This window comes from Nannospalax galili, unplaced genomic scaffold, assembly GCF_000622305.1.
Source record: "Nannospalax galili isolate Female #2095 unplaced genomic scaffold, S.galili_v1.0 scaffold271, whole genome shotgun sequence".
In the NCBI taxonomy this organism is placed as follows: domain Eukaryota; kingdom Metazoa; phylum Chordata; class Mammalia; order Rodentia; family Spalacidae; genus Nannospalax; species Nannospalax galili.
This window is the reverse complement of record NW_008331789.1, coordinates 3,696,182-3,721,732: the sequence shown is the minus strand read 5'-3', so window position 1 is coordinate 3,721,732 and position 25,551 is coordinate 3,696,182. Positions and strand designations below refer to the sequence as shown.

The 25,551-nt window shown below is 41.2% G+C and overlaps 1 protein-coding gene across 10 annotated transcripts in view; it reads right to left on the bottom strand.

The window, feature by feature from the left end:
* Nucleotides 1–25,551, bottom strand: part of Ldb2 (LIM domain binding 2) — a 375,355-nt gene that overhangs the window by 52,176 nt on the left and 297,628 nt on the right. For all 10 annotated transcript variants that reach the window (XM_008826878.2, XM_008826869.3, XM_008826874.3 and 7 more), the window contains exons 3-5: nucleotides 21,240–21,412; nucleotides 14,199–14,321; nucleotides 11,455–11,538 (exon numbers count right to left, since the gene is read on the bottom strand). In XM_008826878.2, the coding sequence (XP_008825100.1) occupies nucleotides 11,455–11,538; nucleotides 14,199–14,321; nucleotides 21,240–21,412 (380 nt within the window). The remainder of the gene's footprint in view (nucleotides 1–11,454; nucleotides 11,539–14,198; nucleotides 14,322–21,239; nucleotides 21,413–25,551) is intronic.

Here is a 25,551-nt window from a genome sequence, read left to right as displayed (position 1 = left end):
CATTGCAAAAAATATAATAATTTTGTTGGCATGCAAACCAGGTCAACTTAAAAATGTTATAAATTCTAGTTTAGAAGAAAAGCAAACATTTTTGAGACTCCAAGAAGTATAATAAGATTACACCAATTCTACCAGATACTAACATGTGAAGTGACAGTCCTTTCTGAAATCTAGTGTCAGGTGAAGAATGTAAAGACAAAGTAACACAGTAAGAAAGTCCAGAAATGAACTCATATACTTAGTGCGAGTTCGAATATGTTAAAGGCAGCAATCTAAACCCCTGAGGACAGTATGTCCCAATCAATAAATGAAGGGTGGATAACTGAATAGCTTTTCAAGTTCCAGGAAGATCAATTGCTTGAGGATAAAAAACAGGTCCCCAATTGCAAAAGTGGTATTAACACACAGAACAGTATCTCTTATCATTTCCTCCGAGAGGGCTAAGCACAATACACAAAACAGGACGTAGGGGGACTACTGCTTCATTTAACACACACGTGCACACATATGACAACAACAAAATAGTCAACGGATAAAGCAAACAAAATAAAAACCCTGTAATTTCATTCATATTACAACAAAGTCAGATCCAAAAATATAACCCCATATGTATATGTGCACGTGTGTAGAGTAGTGCGTGTGTGCAGAAGAAAAGGAATCCAATTGAGAAAAGAGTAAAAAACATAACCTTTCGCATGAAATGATTCATTTTTTTACTCGAAGGAATTCTTTTAAATTAAATTTTAATTTATGCAGGTGAATGCATTGCCTGCCAAGCATGTAAGCGCACCATGTATGTGCAATGCCTGTGGAGGCGGGAAGAGGGCATTGGATCCTCTGGAACCAGAGCTGCAGATGGTTGTGAGCTACCATGTAGGGCTGGAAATTGAAGCCGAATTCTCCGGAAGAGCAGCAAGTGCTCTTAACTGCTAAGCCATTTCTCCAGCCCCACCAGTGGCTCTGAGTATATAAAAAGATGGTGAATCTTTTTTGTAATAAGAGCAATGCATATTAAAATGAAAACGAGATCTCTTCTTTCATCTATAATGCTAGAAAAAAATAAAAAATCAATAGCCTCTAACTTGAATAATGTGAAAGATAGGCATTTTTTTCTTTTAAAATTTTATTATTTGTGTATGATGTGTATGATGTATGTAGGCACATGCGCCAAGGCATGCATGTGGAGGTCAGAGGACAACTTTTGTAGAGTCTGTTCTCTCCTCTACCATTCTGTAGGTTCTGGGGCTCTAACAGGTCACCAGGTCACCAGGCTTGTATAGCAAGCACCTGTACCTGCTGAGCCATTTTAATGGTGCCGATAGACATGCTCATATGCTACTGATGGGAGTGGGAGTGGGAACTTGTCCAGTCTCTATGTTGAAGAACTTGACAACATCCATCAAAAGTACAATGTACATATCTTCCCATCTGACAACTTTATTCTTTGGAATTTCTCCTACAGATTAAGGGTTTTTTGTTTTGCTTTGTTTTGTTTTGTTTTTTTGTTGCCTTTGTGCAAAAATCATTATTAAGAAAAGAAAGGGATTAGTGTGTTGTCTATCAGCCTAGTGTGGCTAACATGCACTATGATATAATGCTAGAGTGACATTCCTGTCTAGGAGATAAAGACAATGCCAGCGCTCAACATGGTGCAGGGCTGTAGGCTATTACTAGTGTGTATGTGTTTGTATTTGCATGCATGTTTAAAGCAACACACGGGAAAACACAGACTGAATAAAAATGGAAGTAGCAAAGGGGGGCTGCCAGGGGCAGCGGGGGCCATATGTAGGGCTAGAAGTGGCAAAGGGGGACTGCCAGGGGCAGTGGGGGCATGTGTAGGGCTAGAAGTGGCAAAGGGGGGCTGCTGGGGGCAGCAGGGGGCATGTGTAGGGCTAGAAGTGGCAAAGGGGGGCTGCCGGGGGCAGCAGGGGCATGCGTAGGGCTAGAAGTGGCAAAGGGGGGCAGTGGGGGGCAGCGGGGGGCATGTGTAGGGCTAGAAGACACACATTTTAAAGGCTTTTGCATATTTTTAGTTTTGTGGCAAATGAAGATTTTTATCTGTCCAAAATGCACATCATTAAGTTTGTTTAAATAATAGGAAGAGGGAGAAACAATTGGCAGTCTCTGGCACAGAGTTGTCAGGTAGTAAATGGCTGTTCTGTTCACTGCTCTGACGTTGAATACGAATTGGATGACAGTAATGGCAGCGAGAAATCCTGGCGTCCAGTGTTTATCTAATGGGATACTGTCTCTTAAATGGTGGGGTGAACCAGATGAAATAACCAATATTTAACATTTTGTGACTTGCAAAAATAGCAATTTCAATATTATTTTCTTCTTTGTAAATTAGTCAAGAAGCTGATAGTGATGCTAATGGTAGCTGTCAGTTCGATTATTCCTTGTCCTCCAAATCTACACAGCTTCTAGATTTGGAGAATGAGGACTCAAGAGAGTGGGTTGGAGTAATGGGGATGGTGACCCGCATGCATCAGTGGGTTGGTCCTGTGTTTTGAACAGTGAGTAGTTGGAACATAATTGCACAAGATTTATTGGAACTTTTGTTCAAAGCTCACTGATTTGTGAGTTAAGACAGCAAGAGTTTGGACAAGGCAGGTTACGAGAGTAAGGGAGAGGAATTTGTTTTTACAGAGAACCATCAGCTCCCTAAGCTTTTCAGTGCACGTGGCCTTATTTATTCTTTATCCTTGGGAGGTAGATGTTCCACTTCTTTTACTCCTCTTTACAGGAGAGGAGTCATTTCTGTTTTCCGTTACAATCCAGAGCTAACGGACACAGTGCCCTGTTGAGGGAACTGGCCACTGTTCATGATAGATTTATCTTTCACATTCTCTCCCAAACAGGCACGTCACTTCCCCCTCCCATTGTTAAAGAGCTGCTCAGAGGTACAGTGCACAGAAGTATAACCTGGTTACTACCATCTTGCATGATTGTAAATTTTGCTTATCAACCCTGGGGAGACTTTCTCTTTTCTCCCTACAGTTTCTGTTCATAAAAAACCTGCTGAGGACTATGGTAATTGACCACACATTTCTTTTTCAGGGAAAACACAAGTGGAATCCAAAGGTGTGTTTGGGAGAAGAAAGGAATAATGCTTTATCAATTTCTAAGGCTAAAATCTGCCTTAGTCGGGTTTCTGGAGTTGACGTTTTCTCTTATTTTAAATGTTTCCATGGTGACCTATGGAGTCACTCTACCCTCTCTCATCTCAATAACCTTGGGAACTAAGGTAGAGGGGAGACTGCCAGTATTACACTATGATTAGCCAAAGAAAAACTTCAAGGAGGTGAGAAACATTGTGTATGACTCTCATTGGGTAGGCATATGGTTTGTCAAACAGATAACATGCTAGCTAGACACCAGAGTAGACCCATTCACGTAGAAGATGCTTAGTCATGCTTGATGAATTGTAAATAGGATATATGAATGTTATATCCTTGGAGAAAATGAGTACAGGCATTCAGTGTGTGTTGTCAAGGATAGTTAATGGCCCTCACAGACGGGTCAGTCAGAAAGGCATGGCAACTCTTAGATGCTGGGTTTTATCATACTTTGTACTTTAACACTTCTGACTTTTTAGGAAGCAGATCTTTAGTTGAGGATACTTAAAATGATTGATTACATGTCCAGCCCTGTTCTAGGTGCTGGGAAGGAAGAGAATGACTTCTGCTTTGGGCAATTGCTGCTCCAGCGACAGGCAGAGAAGTCCTGGCAGGGGAGACTGGTGATTATGCAAGATCATTTCAGTGATAAAAGTTCTATAAGAAAATAAGATGGAAAGAAACTGCCGAGCAGAAGTCATTTTAGATAAAGTGATCAGGAGTGGGGATGTTTGTCCTGAGACCTGGGAGCCAGCCATGCAAAAGTCTAGTCAGTTTTGAGACAGCAGGATTAGACTGTTATGATAGCAATTACAAAACAGCAAACATTTGTAACACACCGACCACATCTCAGATTCATTCTAAGCGCTGCATTGATTCTATTTCATTTAATGTTGCCAACGAATCCTGAGGTACGGGAATGTTAGAGAACTGAGGCACAGAAATGGTGGTCACCTGGCCGAACTTCGACCACTAATGATGTAGGCAGACAGAAGGCACAAAGGGGCTGTCCCAAGAAGAAATGTGGTGTGATGGGGTCTTATTGCTGCCATGACCAAATACCTGACAAGAAGGGACTTGAGGGAGGAAGAGGATTAGTACATGGAGAAAGGGATGACATGGCATGTGATACATGAGGCAGCTGGTCACATGTCTGCAGTGAGAAGGCAGAGAGTAGGCAGGAAGTAGGTCAGGGTATAAAATCTCAAGGCCTGTCTCTAGTGACCCTCTACCTCTAGTAAGGCTCTGTCTTCTGAAGGTTTCAGTCTTCCCAAATAGCACTGCCAGCTAGGGACTGCGTCTGTGAACACACGGGAGCATTTCACATTCAAACCACAACAGATGAAAGAGGCGGGTTTAGGGGTGCTTCAGCTTTCAGGGATGGAGGGCAGATCCCATAAGGCCTTGCAGGCCATTTTAACATTTTTCTTTTCTTTTCTTTCTTTCTTTTTTTTTTTTTGGAGTGCAATTATGCTGCCACTAGAGGGCTTAGGCAGATGGTTTTAAGTCTTCAGAAATCATATGATTTGATCTTTCCTGTTAAAATGCATGTCAGGTACCAGCATTGGGAAAAGAGTGAATGATGACAGACAGACTCAAGGCTGGGGGTTATAGGAAGTTTGAAGGAAACAGGACTGAGAGTCATATTGGTATGAGTCAGGTCCTGGTTTGAAGCCCATCATGCTCTGGGCAGTTTTCAATGTTTTCTATTGTATAAACTTAGTGGAAATCCCAGGACTGACCCAGGCCTCAGTCCAGCTGTGCCGAGAGGTGACATTTTTGCCATTCTACACAGTGGCAGGACATTAGGTTAACATGGGATTCCAGCTCAGCTTGGTGGATAGCCCTCTGTATGATGTGAGCTGACCAGGACCTGACCAAGCCTTAGTATCGTTGTAAAGGGATTCATGGAGAAGACTTCCCCAAGGCTTTTGTGAGGATTAAAGAAAACTGGACTGTCTCTTTCTGATACTAGGGCTCAGAGACACTAGTCCACTGATCACTTTCTTCACCAGGTATGTTGTGTTCACTTTTACTTGTTTTCTATCAATTATAGCACAAATTCACAGCCATTCCTAACCTTATTGTCTTGATCAAGACCGAAGTTACTAACCTCACCTGTCTTTCTCCTTTCCATGTGTTTGCTTATTACACCTCTCTGCTCTCTGAACTCTACTAGGGGCAGACAACAAGGCCAAAGAATCTAAACACAGGTGCTGTTTTGAAAGAAACAATTTCCTGTGGACAGGAAGATGGTGTCCAGCAAAGTGGAAAATCAACAGAAAGTCACACCCAGAGAAAGACCTCTAGCCTGGTTAAGCTGGCTGGGAATCTGTGAGCTAGTTTCTCTTCTGGTTTTAGTCGGATTCCCCGTCGATTTCCCCCACTTAAAATTCAGTTAGAAAAGCTCAAAATATTTCCTTTGTCCTCTTCTTCCCCTAATGCACTCCCCCTCCCCCCTGCCCCAGACAATTCCAAAAATTTGGAAAGGCTATTTTCCAGGACCGCCAGCTCAGGTCCTATCTTGCACTTAACATTGCAATTGCCAGGCCTCCCTTCCACTAACACAATCCCCTGCCCCCCGGCCGCCGCCCTGCCATCTCTTCTTGAAAATCAGCATTCTATTTAACAACAGTTTCTTTCTCCTTTTCTAGTGTCCCAAGACTGAGAAATTACTTTCTTTAATGCAGGCCCTGTCTGTACTTTTAAGGTTAAGCACTAGTGGCTCTGAGATTGTGTTCCGTAAAGATTACTCTGCTAACATACTGTTTTTGTTTGGATAGATGCCATAATTTATATGTCATATATATCTTATCTCATGCACATGTTTAGATATAAGATGCTCTAACAGTCATTCCCTCCAGCCTGACTTAAGAAATCACTGTTTACTGGATGCTATGATGTATGTATGCTGATTATTTCACTTCTTTAGAGTTAATTATTTGAATTCCTGTACCATATATTCATATGTACGACGTTCCCATTTCTAGATGCAATTAAAAGTGCCCTTTGGGTGTTCCCAGTTTTAATCATTCTGTGTGTGGAGCATTGCCAGGGCTCAGGCTTTCCTCTGCCTCCTCTCAGTGGGGGAGAGAGGGAGGAAGATGAGACGGACTGGAAAGGAGGGGAGGAGAAAGGGGGAAGAGGAACAGTAGAGGGGAGAAAAAGAAGAGTCAGACTGAAGTTCCGAGGCTGGATCCTCAGGCTTTCTAAAACTGTATCTGTCCAGGGCTGTCTCCAAGGCCTGAGTCCTCCTGCTCACAGTGAAGTGGTGCAGAGCATTGTAGCCCCAAGTTCTAGAAAGCACTATGACCTGCACTAGCTCTGAGATCTTTGGCACTGGTGGAGCGTACCTGTAGATGGGAACCACCTTATCTATTTCACTGTTTGTTAGGAGCCTGCATAAATTCCTCGATAACGACTGGAAAGATGATCCTGGTTACCCTGAAGAGTCCCTCAGAGGCTGGTCTCTGTATCAGATCAATACATGCATGCTATGCCAGTGCTTGCCATCCTCCTTATGACATGGTCTTTTAGTTTTTGACTAGTCGCCGCTCACTATGTGAATTTGCTAACCCTTGGCTAGCATTTAGGTAGAAAGGGGATTAGACTGCAGTCCCCCCTCCAGTAATAAGACCAAGAGAAATATTTGGCCAGGAGTCAAAGTCTTACAGAAAACAAGACACAAACAAGCAAAAAACCTTGGCAGGATTCCCAATGCTAACTCCAGCCGCACTCAATCTCCTGGAGGCCACTTCATGTCCTTCTGTTGGGGATCATTTTCCAAAGTTAATTGCCCAGTTCTTCTAGACACTGGACTGCATTCTTTCTGCCATCAGTGGAGGGGACTTGCAGGGACCAATGTTCTTTAAGGCATGACTATAATAACAATAAAATTCTTCACTCACATGGGAAATTAAAGGTACAGGATCAAAACAAAACTAAACAAACCTTAACAAAAAACAAGACTCTGGAACTCAAATGTTTTCATGCCCACTTGATACTGCTCATTTGAAGAGTTAGGCTAATTTAAAAATAACAAAAGCATAAAGCCTGGAGATAGCATTGAAAAATCTCAAAAAATAATGATTATAGCTGTGATGGGAGGGTGTGATAGCTTTTCTCATTGTTGTCAGAAATACCTTACAAGAAGCAGTTTAAAGAAGGGTTTACTTTGGTTTACAGCTTAAAGGAGTACAGTCCATTATGGAGGGGAGGGTATGGTAGGTGGAGTACAGGAGCCTGGTTACCATTACACCTGAAGTTAGGAACCAGCACAGATAAGAAGTAGGGCCAGGTTGACAAACCTCAAGGCCCTTTCCCAGTGACTCACTTCCACCTCCGAAAGATTCCACAACCTTCTAAAAACAATGTCACCACCTGGAGACTAAGAGACACAGTAACCTAACTAACAGGAGGGAGTCCAATATAGCGCACATGCCCCAAGCTCCCTCCTTTACCCTACATCATTCACCAATCACTTCTCATGTTTTCTGATCTTTCATGTGGCTTCTTCAGGAAAGAATTCAAGGCCATAACCGATATAAAGAGAACAAATGCAATGAACTTACTTGATTTCTTAGAGTCGTTCATAAGTTAGAGTTTCTCCACATGCATTATCAATGTAACCTTCACCTATGATGCAGTTGTTGGGGTTCATAATAATCTTTAACCATTCACACAGGCAAAGCACAGGACTCTGAGAAATTAAGGTGCTCAATCAACATTATATAGAAATAAACAGCAGCAATGAAGCTGAACCTTGATCAGCTGCCTCGAGAGCCCAAAGGTTACTGGTACTTATGTTCCTTCTGAACACCAGCTTTGCACAAAGTACAGGTCATCTAGTCTTCATGGAACCCTTGTGAGACTTATCATTCCTAATTCTCATATGAGCAAAGTAGGATTCAGGAAATTTCAACAGCTTCATCAAGACCATACAGACAAGTAGGAATCGGTAAACTCTAGCTGTCTACTATCAGGAAGCACTGTAAGCAGCAAGGTGCAGAGAAGGGATTTAGAGGGAGGGCAGTCAAGACAGCTGTAACTAAAGATGGCTTCAGCACTAAACAAAAGTGTGTTGGGGCTGGAGAGATGGCTCAGCAGTTAAGAACACTGACTGTTCTTGCAGAAGACCTGGGTTCAAATCCCAGCACACACATGGTAGCTAACAACTGTCCATGACTCCAGTTCCAGGAGATCCGACAGCTTCTTCTGACCTCCATGGGCAATGCATGACATGGGTGCACTTACCTACATGCACGCAATACAAGCATACACATAAAATAAGAATAATAAATAAAATATTTTAAAAAGTCTCTATCCTAGAAATTAAGAAAATTAGGCCAAAGGAAATAGACAAAATAATTACTCATTAAAAAAAATACTTCAGACTTGAAAGACAATATTTCCAAAATAAGGAAATGGAAAAAAATGGCATTTAGAGTAAAAAATGATACATATTAAGAACAAATAGGAATGATACAGAATAAAAATTTGTGACTGGAAATTCTGAGTTTTTAAGTGGGGCTTTAGTACATTTATTTAGAACAGGGGCTAGGAGCTGAATAAGAGGAGCCATGAATCATACATGGGACCCACCAGAATTGAGCAAGCAGTCAAGAACTCCAGGAACACCAAGGAAGAGCACCTGAAAAGTCAGAACCACAGGGAAAAAGACAACTCGTTTTGACAAAGCCAGTGGACTGTCACTGCTCGCTTTCCTCGCTGTTTAACTCTGTGACTTAGAAGACACACTATATTAAAATTTCAGGTGTTTGGTTATGTTTACAGTACCATACTTGAGTTTCCTCCCATTGAGTGAGATTTTAGTCCAATTAGGTAGCTGTTTGGAGAAGTGATAGATCTTAGAGACAACCCCAAGACCATCACATCCACAGACAAATGTAATTTCTTGCTATGTGCAAATTATGTATCCTTATATTTACAAACAAGTATCCCAGTCACCACTCATCAAAGAAGCTTATTTTGCACCAGTTGGAGACTATTACCAAGTACCACAACTGGTCACACACAAACATTGTCTATGAATTGCCCAGGCCTAAGTGACACATCTACGATGCAACCTCTACATCCTAGGCACACAGAACATAGAACAAGGGTCATGAAGAAGACACTAATGGATCTCTCAATTCTCATTAATGAAGATCCCTCATGCAGCAGAGGGACAGGAGCACAAAAGGTTACAAATGGCCAAAGTATAGAGACTAAGAGTCTGTAGATTGCTGGTCCATGGATAGGACTCCTATACTAAACTTCATGCACCAAGGGCTTAGGGATCATTGAAGAAGAGGACAGAAAGACTGTAAGAGCCAGGGAGGAGGTACACGACAATATGGAAACAGAGTCCTACAAGCTCCTGGGACCCTGCTCATATGATTCTATGGCAATGATGTCAGCACACAACAAATCCCATGCAAACTCAGGCAGACAAAAACCCAGAATAGAACTGGGGAAATGAACAGCAGACCCCAATCTTAGCTGACGAAACATTGGCAGTTGATTACTGCTGGGTGAGGATGAGCTGATCTTCCTAAAACAAGAGACTCTAGATAGGCTGACTAGACCTCAGTGGATGAACTTGCATAGGGGAACATCTGGGGACACTGACCTGACACATTTGGCCTTAATATGGATGACGGAGTATATGGCTTCGGGGGCGGGGTGTCTATGGGAGCATGCTGGTGGGGACGGGGGTATAAAGATGATTAAGATTCTTTGAGATATTCTGTATAAAATACACAAAAATTCAATAAAAACAAATTTTAAAAATTTCAGGTGTTTGGGATTGTGAATCTCTATTCATACCTTGACACATCATTTTTTCATAATTGTGATATGGAAGGCCCTAGACCTGCCAACATTTCTTGTGACCTATTTTTCAGATACTGGGAATAACTACTGATGTTCATTGACTCTAACCCCTCCTAAGATGACCTTCTCAGGCTTGAAACAAAGGTCTGGCTCCTCATACAGTAGAGATTTTATCACAAACACATTGGATGACCGTTCAACTGGTTTTCCTTCACTCATCCTGCTCACTCCATTTCTGAATCGCCTTCCAATGAAGACTTCCCCGAGTGAGTCCTCTGAGAAATCTTTCTTTTGGTGTTCTCATAATTCTTTCCGGAAACTTCCATCCTGGTATTTACTATACTGCCACTTATTCTATGAGTCTAACCTCCTAGGAGTGAATTTCTTGGTGGCAGAGAATTGACTTTTTTATCTGAATTTTTAGTGTCCAGAAATGTGTGAGTGAATTGGAAGACTGTTTCCACCATTATTAATTCACAGATGAGTAAGCATGGCCAAAGAATTGCAGCATTTCAGCATTTCAGTAGATGCAATGCTTGTACAGAGGGGCTAATGACTATAAAACAAAACCCGCAACCCAGAGCACACTGAGGATAAAGAGCGATGGCATCGGGGCTGTGATGGGGTGGAGACCCTGGTGAGGCCAATCTGTACGGGAAGGAGATAATATATCAGGGGCAAGGGCCTATGGACTGTGGCTGCTGCTTTCACATGGATTCTAGAGCACAAAGCTGGTTTTGTAAATGAAACCAGATACTCTAACTGTAATTCCACTGTTGAAATCCGATCGTAAAAAATTGGTGCACTCTTTTAGGACAAACATGGGGGCTCTTAGTATTAAATGGAAAAGAAACTCTATCTAAAATACATAATTTTAAAAAATGAAAACAATTTTCATCCAAGCCGGAGCAGCTGTTCTGTGTTGCTCAGACTGTCTGTGAGGCTTAGAAATGTCTGCATTACAGCACTGAGTTGATTTCTCCAGAAGACTCTAGCCCTGAGTCCAGGTTTGATGCTTTGCTAATTAGACCCTATCTTTGATTTCACACACACACACACACACACACACACACACACACACAGAGGCACAGTCCCTATAGCTATGTAACATATACCTGGGCTGCCTTGTTTGTTTGCTTATTTATTGCTTGTTGATATTGGGAATTGAATCCAGGAACTCCGACATGCTAGGCAAGCACTCTAGCACTGAGCTACATCACTGAGTTACATTCCTAACCCTCTTTTTGCCTTATTTTTTAAAAAGAGAATCTCTCATTAATTCCCGAGGCCAGCCTAGAACTCTTTTTGTAGCCCAGGCAGGTCTGGAACTTGCAATCTTCCTACCTCAGCTTTCCACGTAGCTTGCATTTCAGGCAACTTATCCTGGTTTATACCTCATTTTTAACACTGGTTCAGGATGCATTAAAAAAAAAAGAAAATAAACCTTTGAAGTATTTTTTTCAAAATCAATCAGTGAATAGAATCATTTAATCAGTCTTACCCTGAGGTAGTTGAGGGTGAAGTTTGTTAGACCCATCCTGGTGATATTTTTGGACAGCTGATCCAGGACCTGAGGATCTTGTGCCTAAACAGGGACAAAAACATTACATATTTCACTCCTATGAGATGGCCTCATGAAAAGGCTAGGCAGTGCCACCTCTGCTTAGAAATGCAATCTTGATGTCGATTTTTTTCTAGGAGGAACAGATTGCTGGAGACAATGTAATTTATATTTTGAAGACACCTACGACTAGTACTCAAGGACATTTTTGGATCAATTGTGTAAGACTGCCTGAGAAGTGCATTTGGTCAGGGGAAAGTGCTGTTCATTTCTCCATGAGAAACCCTGGCCCTGTGTCTTCAGACGAAAGTCATGGAACCCTGCCAGGAGGCCAGGGTCAGAACCAGAGAAGGAGGTACCTCTGGACTTGGCAAAGCCATACCCGTTCCCTACGGTGACAGCTGTGTTTTTGCCGGGATTGATGATGATATCTGACATGTTTGCAGCTTCCATAAAAATATATGATATGTAGTAATATAACATAAAATATACCAAACGATAATATACTATATCAAGAAAGGCTTCTTTTTTTTTTTTTTTTTTTTTTTTTTTTTTGTCTTTTGGATACAGGGTCTCCCTGTAACCCCAGCTGGCCTGGAACTCACTATGTAAACCATGCTGTTCTTGAACTCACAGATCCACCGGCCTCTGCCTCCCAAGTGCTGGGATTAGAGGCATGTACTACACCAAGAGAATTTTTGACTTTCTTCTCCATTAAACTGAGGTTAGAAGTCAATGTCCTCAGTATTTTTCATCCTATAGGACTAGAAGGGTGAGTATCATATTTTCCAAAATGTCTGGCATCTTTTAACATGGGATACAAAATATCATGGACCATCCCAAAGCAAAAATTGTGTTTGGCAAGACCAAAAATAAAGGACAGAAAGAAAGAAGATTTTTTTCTATGTTGCATTTTAAAAGTGAATCTTTGGCTGACTTTCTGTCTTCTTTCTTAGCTGGTATAAACCAAGTGGCACTGCACAGGGAGACTTAAATATCCCTGCCAGCACTAATGAGATTACCTAGGGGATATTAGCAGAACCTTATTTTTTTCTGTGTTTTTCACTCAATGATATTATCCTTTGGATTTGTATATATAGATTAAAAACAAAATGTAGGAGAGGAGAGTCAGAGAATGTCATTTCACATCAATTTCTGAAAGGGGGTCTTTATGGACATTGTAAGAAGAGTTGGTTCTACAAAGACATTACATCATGATGCCGTGACCAGTCACAAGCAGCCTGCATTGTAATCAAAAGATGGGGCACTAAGCAATGGTGGAGGAATATTGCTATTGCTGCTGAGAACTGATTACCAATACCTACAAAGGACTACTATGATCCAAGCATCATCCTAAGTGCTTTATAGTCATTGACTCAATTCTCAGGCGGGTTCTCCTAGGCAAGCTTCATTACCACACCACTGTGCAACCAAGGGACTGAAAGACCACAGACGTCATGTCAGTTGTTCAAGGCCACTTGTGAACAAGAATGCAATTCCATGTGCTCTCAACCAGGCCCTAAGCTCTCACTTACATCCCTCTGCTGCTGCTCAGTTTAATTTGAAAAAATTAAGGGGGTTACTGCAGACTTCTTCCAGAAGACTGGAGGGTAGAAAATAGACTTTGGAAGCTTTGAAAGGCTTTGAGTATGGTGAGTCAAAAGTGGTGACGTGGGAAACGGGGTGTGTAGCAGAAGGCCCAGGGGCTCTGAAATGGGCACAGATGGGATTAACTAGTTGGAAAAAGAAGGATAAGTTTAAAGGTCTGGAGAGACAGCAAGAAATCATTAGGCTTGGGGACAGCTGGCTTCTCAGCCTGTTTTTAGATTCAGGACCAAATGTGTCAGAACCTTGGCTTTGCTATGTTTGGACTGAAAAACATTGGGTCATGAATTACCCTTCTCTGAGCCCCACTTTTCTCACTTCTGAAATAGGAACAATAGTAAGTCAACTCACTGAATGACTGTGCAGAGTAAATTTTCAGCTAATGTTTTAATATAGTGAATTCTGTAAATGGCACTTACCATTATTTTACTCCCTTTTCATTTTTCAGGGTCATGAAGTCTGATTTTGCTACAACATTGTCTTATAGAAGCTGTTGCATCAAACATTATAGAGGAAAGACTATGTAAGTCAGTGCTTTTGAATCCTTCTGGAGGGACTATGCCTGAGTAGTTCCCAATGAACTTTAAAATAGGGGTCTCGAGAGGCAACAAATCCACTCTTTACCTCTTTGGTGCACAACAGAGTTGATGCAACTTACGGCCAAATGAAACCCATTGAAGCCCAGTGTCCTAGATCAGAAGGGCCAACAGGTACAGACCCTCACTTCTTAGATGGTTCTAGTCAAACTGAAACCCTCACTTCCTGTTTTAGTTCATTCCACAGTTACCTGTAGCAGTTCTACTCACCCAGGTAGAGCACTACTTGATACTGAGTTAATGCAACTTAAGAAAAGTACAAAACCATGCATTGAGGTAACCTCAGGAATGTATAAAAATAGTCAAACTGTATACCGCTTGGGAACAAAGGAGGCAAAAAGAGCTTGTGGATTCTGATGGTTGAGAGAAAGACTCAAGTGTGACGGTCTCTGGACTTCTTTCAGATGGAACTAGGTTTCCTCACTGAGTAGGATGCAGTGGGAATAAAAGGATAAAAGATAAACTATAAATCAAAGTACTTACGTGCATGGCTAGAATGCTTCTCGGGACTAACTCTCTGTATTGTCTAATGGTAAAGTGCCATGTTTTTATTCGCATGAGATCATCAAAGGTGAACTCCAAGATCAGCCTGCCTTCTGTGCACACCTAGGAGTGACAGACAACATTGTTCATTTAAGACGCAGTTTGTAAAAGTCACAGTGTGTGACTCACATCAACTATTCAATGTAGTGTCCTTTTCTGTCCTTGGGCAGCGTTCCCTTAGCACACAAGGGCAAATGTCAGGTCTAGAGCCAGGAGATTCAAACGATGGCCCAGCTGCTTACTAGACAGGAGGGGCCAATCATTGGTATCACTGAAACTTTATGTGCCTCAGTTTCTCCATCTGAAAACATGAGGCCCAAAGCCGTCTTATGGGAACACCAGCCTAAAACCAACCGGTACACAGTATGGTTCTTTCTCCTTCTCTGTTTCTGTTATCCACCTACTATGTGGGCTTTCACTCTTATTCTCATCTTGGTTGTCTTAATTTGGGAGAATATTTCCCCTAAGTTAATTCATGCTAAGTTAATTCATGAATTATTGGGAATTTGCCCAACTATATCGTAATTTCCAAAGGGGAACTCTAGAGGGCAATGCTTAACCCAGCACAGCAGTATCTGTCACAGACACACAGAAAACAGACTGTTGTGTAAGAAGTATACCCTGACTCATCACATCATCAATGACAAGTTCTGGTTACATAAAGGGCTTGCCTTTCATCTCCCTAAAACTATGTGTGATCAATAAAACATAATAGTGTGTCAGTGTTTCTCTTCCCTTATGGAGTGATCAGTGACAAAGTAGGAACTTTTATCTTGCTTTGATAGTCATATCCTCAGCACACAGTGTCTATTTTACATACCACTATTAATGACCTTGAAGAGGAAGAAAATACCAGGCAATTACACACCATTGTCCTATTTTGACTATGAGACAGGAAGCCGCACTAGAGGATATGATGACAGCTACAACTCATTCATCAGCCCATATTTGCTTTGGGGAAGCAGTAGGAGAGTGGACGGGGGCTTTGACATCAGACTGATATTGACACTGGATTTGAATTCTAAATTTTACATATCCTGGGGAAAACTGCCCTCAACACACACACATCCAGTTTACTTAGCAGTAGAACTAGGATAACAGTGTCTGTGCTAGATAGCTGTCAGTTGTCAACTTGACACACCTGGGAAGTGGGACCTTAACTGGGGGACTTCCTCTATCAAATTGAACTGTGGGCACGTCTGTGAGGCATCTTCCTGATTGTTGAGTGATATAGGAGGACCCACCCCACTGTGGGTGGTGCCACCCCTGGGGAAGTGGGCCTGGATTGTATTAGAAAGCAGGCTGAGTACAGACCAGGAGAGCAAGCCAGTAAGTAGTGTTCTCCATTTCTTGCTTCAGCTTCTGCTTCCTGGTTCCTGCCCTGGCCTTCCTTCAGTGATGAACTGTGGTCTAGATGCGGAAGCCAAATAAACCTTTTCCTCCCCCAATGTGGTCAGAGTGTTTTATCATAGCAATAGAAAACAACATCCTTATGAAGAGTTGTTGAGAAAACACATCACAGGGAGTTATGAATGTGGATTGCCTGCTATCATGCCTGATATGAGCAGAAGGAGGGTAAGCCACAGTTGTCCAGATAAAACAAATACAACCACAGAGAACTGAGAACTTTGACAGTGGTTGTCATAGTGGGCTTGCTGAGATGTACGGTATCCTTGGGGTATGTCAACAGTTCTTCTGGGAAATTCTGGGGCTTGGGCTCCTAACCCATTCATTTTCTCCACCAAAACAGTTTGAATTGTATCTGTTTAATATATTGAACTTCTGATCGAACTTTCTGAGAGAAATATTCCTAGTGTAAAACAAATATGGAAAATTTGGAATCTTTTAAAAGAATATTTAAAAATCAAGTAATTTCTAAAACTATAGCCCAAGAAAACAGCAATTAAAATTTTACATCAAGGTTTTATGAAATACTGATAATCATTTTCTTTTGGGGGAATAATACAAAATACCACCATTTATAAAGATCTACCTCTGTTCTTGGCAGTGGTTAGGCACTTTCCATATCCTCTGGTGAGAAGAAATAGTGTCCTAAAACTAGTCCTGGAGATCTGCTATTGACAGTTAATAGGGTTCTGCTCTATAAAGATGCTAGTGAGCATCTGCCGTCTTCATTTTAGCAAAGATCTGAGGGACATGGTTAGGTGATTACTGATGATCTGCATGAAGACCTCTACCTCAGATCCTATTAGCAGAATCTGTGGGTAAGTTCAGGCATGTGTGCGTCCTGCCCCAAAACTCTGAGTGGAGTTGTCTTCTGAGCCTGTTTTCTGGCATGCTACCATGAGAGCTGAATAAGCACAAATGGAGAGGAACTCAAAGAAGGTTTCAGAACAGTAGCATGCAGACTAGGCCACTCCTCCCCCCAATGTTAGCCTGGTAGAAGTCACTTGCAGTGACAACTTTTACAGGAGGGAGACAGTGATAGCCAGCCATCAACAGTGAAATGTCTTGACAATATGCGAAAAGACATATTTGGAGGCTATAATCTTTTTTTTTAAAGAGAAAGAATTATTGGATATTTAAACAAATATTAGACCAGTTAAATGTCAGGCTTTTTATTATCAAATCTATTTGTTTTGTGTCTATGAACTGCCAGCTCAGGGCAGGTACAGGCTCTGGTTTGCTTCTGTGGGAACAGAAATTCCCAAAGAGGTAAGAAGTCCTGATGGACTCTGTTCAAATGTAGCGCCTGTGGGGTCAAGTTCAGGTCTGTCCTTTGTTCACTGTGACATAGCAAACCAGTTGCAGAGCTTTCTCTCTTGCAGACAGGCTGTCATGGGACTATAAAATGGAAAACTGTCACATGTCTTAGGCTCCTTTTGTAGTCAAAGGAGTCAGCTTTATCCAGGGCATACCATGTGCAAAATGGGAATCCTTACAACAGCATCCAAGCTGACTGAATCCAAGTTGACTACATAAGACTTTGTTTTTCTTTTTAGGATAATCAAGAGACTTTCGTGAATGTTGAAAGATGGAGGAGAATTTTGGTCATCGCTCATTTTCCCCACATCGCACCCACAGCTCTGTCCCAGGACCCAGGTAAATGCTCTGCACCTGTGGTAGAAATGAAACCCAACCTAAGGCTTTGTGATTTGTTTTATATGCAACAATCAGGAACCAGAATAGAGGCACATATGAAAAAATGTATGTATCCTTTGTTTGAAAATGTGCAAAAAGAACACAGCTAATAAAGAGAAATTAATGCTTTCTTTCTTCAAAAAATTCTGTGCATTTTTATTAATACAATTAATACAGCTTTTATCTAAAGTTGGTCATTTTTTTTAACCTGCCTTTCTGTTGGAATCCAAAAATCAAAAGGGTCCCCAATTAAGAAAACATTTCTGTTGTGCTGAATTCATGTTACCGTACTGTGAGCTCTGACATTTTGTTTCTGTGGTAACCAAAATCAGCTGATTAGTTGGCATGGCAACAGAAAAGATGTAATCCCAGCAGACACACTCTAATCAATGCCCCCAGCACAGATGGTCTCTGGAGGATCAACAAGAAAGAGGCTGGCAGGCGTTCAGCCGGTCACGTGCTAGCTTGAGCCTAGGCCAGGAACAAGGAAACTAAAAAGGAACATTTCTCAAAGTACCCGGGAGCGTTTTAACCCTTCTCTGTCTCTAATTGTGAAGTAACATGACTCTGCTGTTGTCTCGAAGAGCCTTTAAGAAACAAAGTGTGCTTTTTGATTTTTTTTTTCATTTTTAAAAATTTGAAAAATTATAGGCTGTTCAAGTGTAAAGATAGAAAACTTAAAACTAAGTGAAATAGAGACTTTAGAATGAATCTTGCAAAAAACTCTTTGTATTTTACCTAGAGATATTGCATATGTAAATGTGGGTTAAAATAACGGGGGAGGGGTGTCCTTAACGTTATAATTTGCTAAGAATCAGAGGAGGATAAATTCCAGAGGCTATAGCATGATACACAGGCTAAGGTCAAAATGGGGAACTGTCAAAAATGCTAGTCACCAGCACTCCCTTAGAGGAAACCTGGTTCCTGTTCTTCCAGGATACTTTCCTTTAACTAATAAGTAATTTTGTAATAAATAAAAAATCCCACAAAGCTATGTTTGCAGAAGTGATGAAAGTATCCAGCAGTGGCTGTAATTATTGTTTCACTTTGAAAAACCCCAGAATGCAGTGCGCTGTGCGTCATAGCACCTTCCCCTGTTCACATCCTTGAGTATAACTCCAGGGTCTCTGACTGAAAAGCTTGGGGCATAGTCTTCTGATGATTAAGCCTTGTTTTCTATTTGATTCAAAATTGAAAACATAAAAGAAAGGCTTTATTACGTGCGTTTTAAAATTCTAATTACATATTTATCCTTAATCTATAATGTTGCTAGTATCAGGAAATTACAAAATGCTCACTGTACCCCTGAGGAATATTTAATATCTCTGTTGATTAGGACCGTGGCTGATTTCTGATTTACTAGTTGACCAAATTTTCATAAAAGCAACTCAGAATCACTGGGTCAAATGCTATTTGGAGAAAAATAGTGGTCGGTCTAAATCAGAGCAATGTGAGCTACTGACATGTAAGTGCTAAATAATGCCAGGAACTAAGAGCAGAAAAGAATTGAAACAAAAAGGCATTGGTTCATGGTTCTTTTTCTTTGTGTACCAGGAAGTCAGGAACTCATTGCACAAAATAGATAGCTATAGCACTTTATTACGCAAAGCTGAGCTAGTTTTAATTAATATAAGAACATAAGAAAAAATTGGGAAGATTCTCTGAGTAGTATAGTAATCATCAGAGAGAGGGGAGAGAGGGAGGGAGGGGGAGGGGCGGGGGGGGGGGGGGAAAGAATTCTATCAAATTTCCAAAAAATCAATGTGCATAATTAGCATCTGGACTGGGTCCCTATAATGAAACTACATGTCCTAGAAAGAGATATTTTTCATCAAAGTTTTGAAATACTCATTATGGGAATGGGCAAATAGCACTGCCGGCCCTGGAGCAGTGTGAGATGGGTGGTCCAAATAATTGATGCTTAGAGCCAAGGGATCTGTGTTCAGGTCTTTCTAGTGATTTCCTTGGATGCCTGAACAAACCCTGGATGTGTGGGAGAGCATTCCAGAAAAGAGAGAATGCAGCAGGAAAACTTCATTCCTTGATCTGAATGAAAGCAGCCCTTTGTGGAGCCCTCAGAAGATCAGGTTGTGTGTGTTCTAAACCAAGTCTGGAATGTTGAATGCCACACCCTCAGAGCAACTACCTGTGCATATGCATGAAAGAGTTCTGACCTAAGGAAGAACTGGACTAAATATAGAAAAAGGCTACAAAATGCATTTCTAAATTGTTAGTGGTTGGTCTGGGCATGGCAGCACTCGACTTTAATCCCAGCACTTTGGAGGCAGAGGCAGAGGACTGCTGTGAGATTGAGGCCAGCTTGGGATGGTCTACACAGAGTGTTTCAGGCCTGTTGGAGTTACATAGTAAGACCCTGTTTCAACTCCCTCCAAACAAATTTTGTAATGGTTGTAGACATTACATGTAGCTTTTCATTATGACAAAGTTTTATTTAACTATATTTTGTTTCTCTTAAAGCATAGGAAGGTGACATGTTTTACTCTAATCACTTAAAAGTAGCCTTTAGTGAGTAAGTGAGAGAGAGGGAGGGAGGGGAGAGACAGAGAGAGAGGGAGGGAGGGGAGAGAGTGAGAGAGAGAGTGAGAGAGCGCTTTTCTGCACTACTCAATTTGTAAGCATAGAAGGGAATGATGATGTGTATCCATCTAATCTGCAAGGTTCTGAAAATGTTCTCCATCTTCCAATTGAAGGTCATAGACAGATGAAACCTTCCTTCTGGGTGGCCATTTCTTTCCATAAGTAAAACTCTCTTACTAGCATAGACTTTGGCATTTTTGCGAAGCCATATTCTGAATACCTTTCTATTCTGCTCAATTGTTAGGAAGATAAAAATTCTAGCCCTCCCCACATTAAAAAGGTTTATTGTCCAAATCAAAGTACCACAGAGTCAGTGGCAGTTGGCGGTCTGTTTCGGCATTTTAGAACCACTCCCTGTGCCTCTCTGGCCTCCTACGCCAACATGGGAACTGAGAAACACTGAAATGTACCAGCATAATGGATGACACCAATGTGAAACACTTAATTTTTATTCTTGAAGCAAAATTGCACAAGTAATACCTCTTCAGTTTTATAATTTGGTTTTGGGTAATTAACCCTGGCAATCCAATATTAACTATAAAAGGCTGTCATCTGTGTTTTGTTCTAAAAGAGATGACTGTTATCATTAATATCACAAAATAGTTTCACATGGAGCTTTAGTTCATATTGATGAGCAAGTGTTAAAGTAAGTTTCTGTGTAGCAGAGGGTTAGCTCAATGGCAGAGCATGTGCAAGGTCCTCAGTTCAATCATCAGCACCATCAAAAATAAAATAAAATTCCATTTGTTAGATTCTATGACTTAAGTATTTAGTTCTTACTCATTGTCCCATGTGGAGGAGGACATAAAGAGAGCATCCGTTATGCTCCCTGGTGGCCTCATGAGGGGGAGTATTTCACACATGGCAAAGATTACCGGGATAAAACATAGAGAAGATTAAATTGAATCTCTGTATCTTCGGTGTTGCCTGGGCCCTCCCCTCCCCTTGGCCTCCTTCTGTCTTTAACAGCAACTTCCATGGTTCAGCTGCATTCTTTTGCTGAGCTGCTTGCCTCATCTGGAGAATGTGGGGAAACAGCCTTTGAACTCTGGGTTGCCTAAGTCCTTCCTTTCACTCTGTTTTGGTCTGTCTTCCAGATAACATTTGGGGTGTACTTGGTGAAAGACTGCTCAGTGTTTTCAAAATAACAAAGTATAGATACTGAGTGATTCTCTTTTAGCTTGAGAAGACATCTTTGCAGGAGCACAGAACACTCTGGTTTAGCTGCCACAGTTTAAGAGGCAGCTGAACTCTTCCTCTTATGTGTGTAGCTGTCCTTACCTTGGTAAACATAGGCTTCCCATGCTGTGTGACCATGGCACACTGGTCACAGTCCACCGTGATGGAGGAGTTGTGGTAGGACTCCTTTGAGTGTTTGAGGATGTAGTACAGGTCAGTCACCCCTCCTTCAAACACAGTGCTAAAATAACGGGGGATGAGGGTCCTGCCGATAGCTGTAAGAGAAACACAGGGAAGCAAACATGAACACAAATATCCAACCAGTACCATGAACCCACACAGTGGCCAGCTGGATCCAGTCATCTCTACAAACAGTGCCAGGAGGCAGTTTCTCTTTCTAAACAGCCATGACTCATCTGGGTTGTAAATAATAAAATCAAATCCCCAACTATTCAGGAAAAATGGAGACCGCCATCTCTCCAAGGTTCATGTCCACTGAAACCAGTAAAATTAATAGTTTAAAAGTAATGGCGATGGTACGCTTACCCTTGGACTTTGTATATAATTTGAATGAACATACTTTTTTTTAAAAAAAGACAGCCAATGTGCTTGAATTGTTCAGTATGTTATTTACACATCAATTATTCAACAATATGTTTTGTTTTTATTAGGAGGAGTATAAATTTTAAATACCATGATGCTTTTTAGTTTGTAATCTTCAGAACAAACTCAGGAGAATAATAAATGGAAGCCCCCAAAATGCGAAAAAAGTTATGACTGTTTCAAAGTCACAGGGCTTGTAAGTAGGTATTCGGATCTATGCAAACATCATATGCCTCTTCCAACACTGTGACTCAAACGGCTTTAAAGATTTCCTTCCACACGGGGACCCAGCCACACGAATGCTTATTTTTCTATCTGCTTTTGGGATAGATAAAATATCTCACTACAGTAAAGGGCCCATTTTAAGAGAAAGCAATCCCCTTCACTTGGTCTAAATTGGTCTCCTCCACTCCTTGTGTGTTTGAGCAATTGCATGAGTAGCTTTTCTGAAATATGATGCTTCCAAGCCCAGAACAAGCCCCTACTGCAGCAATCATCTGAAATCCTCTTACAGTGGAAATCCCAACTAATAATATCGGGAATTTTGCCTATGTGCAGATTTTAAGGCAAAGTCCTAAAAATCACTCTCAAGCAATCCATGGTTTTAAATAAATCTCTCATATTCACTATATAACACCCCCCAAAAGACAAAAATAATATTTAAAATAAACTACCAAAGAGAGTTTTAGCTGGGCAAGATCACCCATCATTACCTGAATGCTTTATAATATTTAATTTCATTTTAAAGGCATCAGTGTTAATCCATTCCATATGGATCTATAGCTCTTTTGTAGATGGACTTGGGAAAAATAAGTATAAAGAGACTATCCTGCCCAACTGTGCTCTGAAGTGATCCTTAAAAACACCCATATGGGTGGCTAGTCTCTGAATAATTTATACAGTTGTTATTGCTTCTTTATTTGCTGCAGGTAAAATCAGTCAACAAGTGTGTGATAAGTAGTCCAGGATCTTTGGTGATTCTATCCCAAATAATCCTTATACATACATTTCCTAAATACTGCCTAATCCTCAATATTGCATGCTCATTCTCTGAAGATAAAATTCAAATGAGAGTAATTTGAGTCGTCCACATCCTCAAACACATGCATAGCTAATATCCCAAAGAAAACTTTATAATGCTGAAGACCTTATTGTACTTCACCAGAGAGATAAAATTAATTGAATGCACTTCAAATGTTCTAACTTAAAGCTAATTACCATAAATCAGCTCAAGTATTTTGACAATTCAGAATCTGTACTATTGAGAATAAATATACACCATAAAAATGTAGTCGAAGGGTGAAATATTTCACTATAACATCCAAAGAATTGTCACATTAAAAAAGTTAGGGCAAATAATTGCCACTGGATTCGTCACATTATAGTTTATTTTTCATAGATCAGATACAGTTTAATTTCTGTATAGCACTATAAAGGAATATTTAAAATATGCTATATTTTATCATAATTTTTATTTCTAGTCTAAGAAAAGTTGAATGGGAAAAAAGTTTTAAGTTTCCTTAACTTTAATTCTAAATTCTCAATGTCTTCCTCAGTTCCAGAAAACGTGCAAGTTATAGAGGAAATAGACTTAGAGTGAAACACAGCCTTGTGTATTGAAGTTTCGAATGCTGTAGGAAAAGACAGAATGCTGACATCTGTTTTTGGTCCCTCTTTCTTTGTGGGCTGCCCTACCATGTTCACCAGGTCTGATTTGGGTCATTAGGCACAGAGCCCCTTCATCCACTGAGGTGGAGTGCCACGCCTATGGCCATGGACCATGCTGTTCATTCATGTTATGTGTTGGTGCCTCTCCTCAGGTTGCACTGGGTTCTGTGCTCTGCTTCAGTAGACAGAACTGTCAGGGCCTCCAAGTGTCAGTTGGAGCTATACTTTAGGAAGACCTAGAAGTTTCCATCTTAGTGCTTGGGAACTATATTCAGAGCAACTCGTGAGTATCATACTGTGGGAAGTCTGACAGGAGATGTGGGGAGGTCACCTGAAGAAGAGGAGAGTCCTCTAGCCAGCACCCAGCACTAATTTCCAGGAGTGAGGCCATCTTAGAAGTAACTCCTTGAGCTCCAAGTGAGCTAGCTACTTCATATTGGTGTCACAGGAAACAGAAATAAGCTGTCCCCTACAAGGTATTTCTCTAGGGCAGAACCTTGAATGAATGAAAGAAATTTCAGAATCCTTTCCTGAAGTAAACAGGGTAGCTTTCCCACTAAAGACTTGTAAATTGTGGACATATAGAAGCCCGCACAGAGAGAAAGCAAAGCAACAGTCTCAGGGGACCTGTTTGGGCCCCTGTCTGAGCTGGGAGAGAAACCAATGTCACCCCTCTGAGGGTTAACTTATGGAACCTGTGTCCCACCCCACCCTCCCCCTCCTCGTCCTTTTCCTCTTCCTCCTCCTCTTCTTCCTCCCTTCTTTCTTGAGATAGTCCATGTTAGGTTTCAATTTTTGAAGGCTTGATCAAAGCTGGATTAATGCTGTACTACTTTACCGTGAAAACGGTAGCAAGCACAGATACAGAATGGGAAGTGATGGAGGCGTATCAGAGTCTCTCTTTGTACACACACCGTGAGAAGCTGCAGGGGATGAAAAGAGGTGTTGGAGGCTGTACGGATTTCCCACTGCTGCTGTATATAACAGATCACCACAAATGCAGTGCTTAAAAACAACACAGACGTATTTTAGAATTCCAACAGCTGGACACAGGTCTTGTTCATCTAATGCCAGTGTCAGCAGCTGTGACGTCCCTTCAGAAGGCTGGGGGAAGAGGTAGTTTTCTTGTTTTGCTTTTTTTCCTGCATCTGGACACCATCTATAGTCCTTGTTTATAGTCCTTTCCCACCTGCAAAATTAGTGGAGCAGGTGGGGCCCTTGTAAGGTCTCTCTTTCTCTTCCTTTTCTGCCTCCCCATTCCACATTTGGGATCCCAACAACAGCACCGGGCCCACCCAGATAATCTACAATAATCCCCCTACTCCAAAGTCAACAGACCAGCAAAGATTCTTTCTCCATGTGAGGCAGCATTCGCAAATGCTAGCAATTAGGACAGGTACATCTTTTGGGGGGCTATTATTCAGCCTACTATATAGATAATGCTTGCCAAGAGTTTGTATTTTTCAAAGGCGATATTAAAAATCCTATAATTCACACACATGTACAATGTAATATATAAATTATGTGCAGAGGTAAGCATTATTGTAGTTCATGCCTATAATGCCAACACTTGTAGAGAGTGCGGAAGGAAGAGTGCCATAAGTTTGAGGCCAGCCTGGGCTATAGAGTGACACACTTTCTCAAATAAGAGAGAGAAAGAGAAGGGAGAGAAAGAGAGAGAAAGAGAAAGAGAGAGGAAGGAAGGAAGGAAAGAAGGAAAGAAAGAAAGAAAGAAAGAAAGAAAGAAAGAAAGAAAGAAAGAAAAAAGAACGCACTGAACAGGACACAGCACAGAGAGACTCTCACGTGCCTGCACCAGCCCACTGCTTAGCCATTTGTCTCCTCCATGGACATTCAACGCTTGGAGGAGATGTAGAACTCCACAGTGGTACAGAAAGCACGAACACAGACTTCGCCTATCTTTGAGATTCATTTCTTTCAGGAGAATTAACAGATATCTAAGGGTCTGTAACACAATGTGATCATTCATACAGTTTAAAAATTGGATTTGTGATTTTGAACTGTTCATCAATCTCTCCTGAATCCTGAGCCCAATGTACAATTTCATTATTCCCAAAGCACTGAGAGCAGCAATATCTTTTTCAGTGTATAAAAACCATGTAACCACACAGCACAGTCTAAC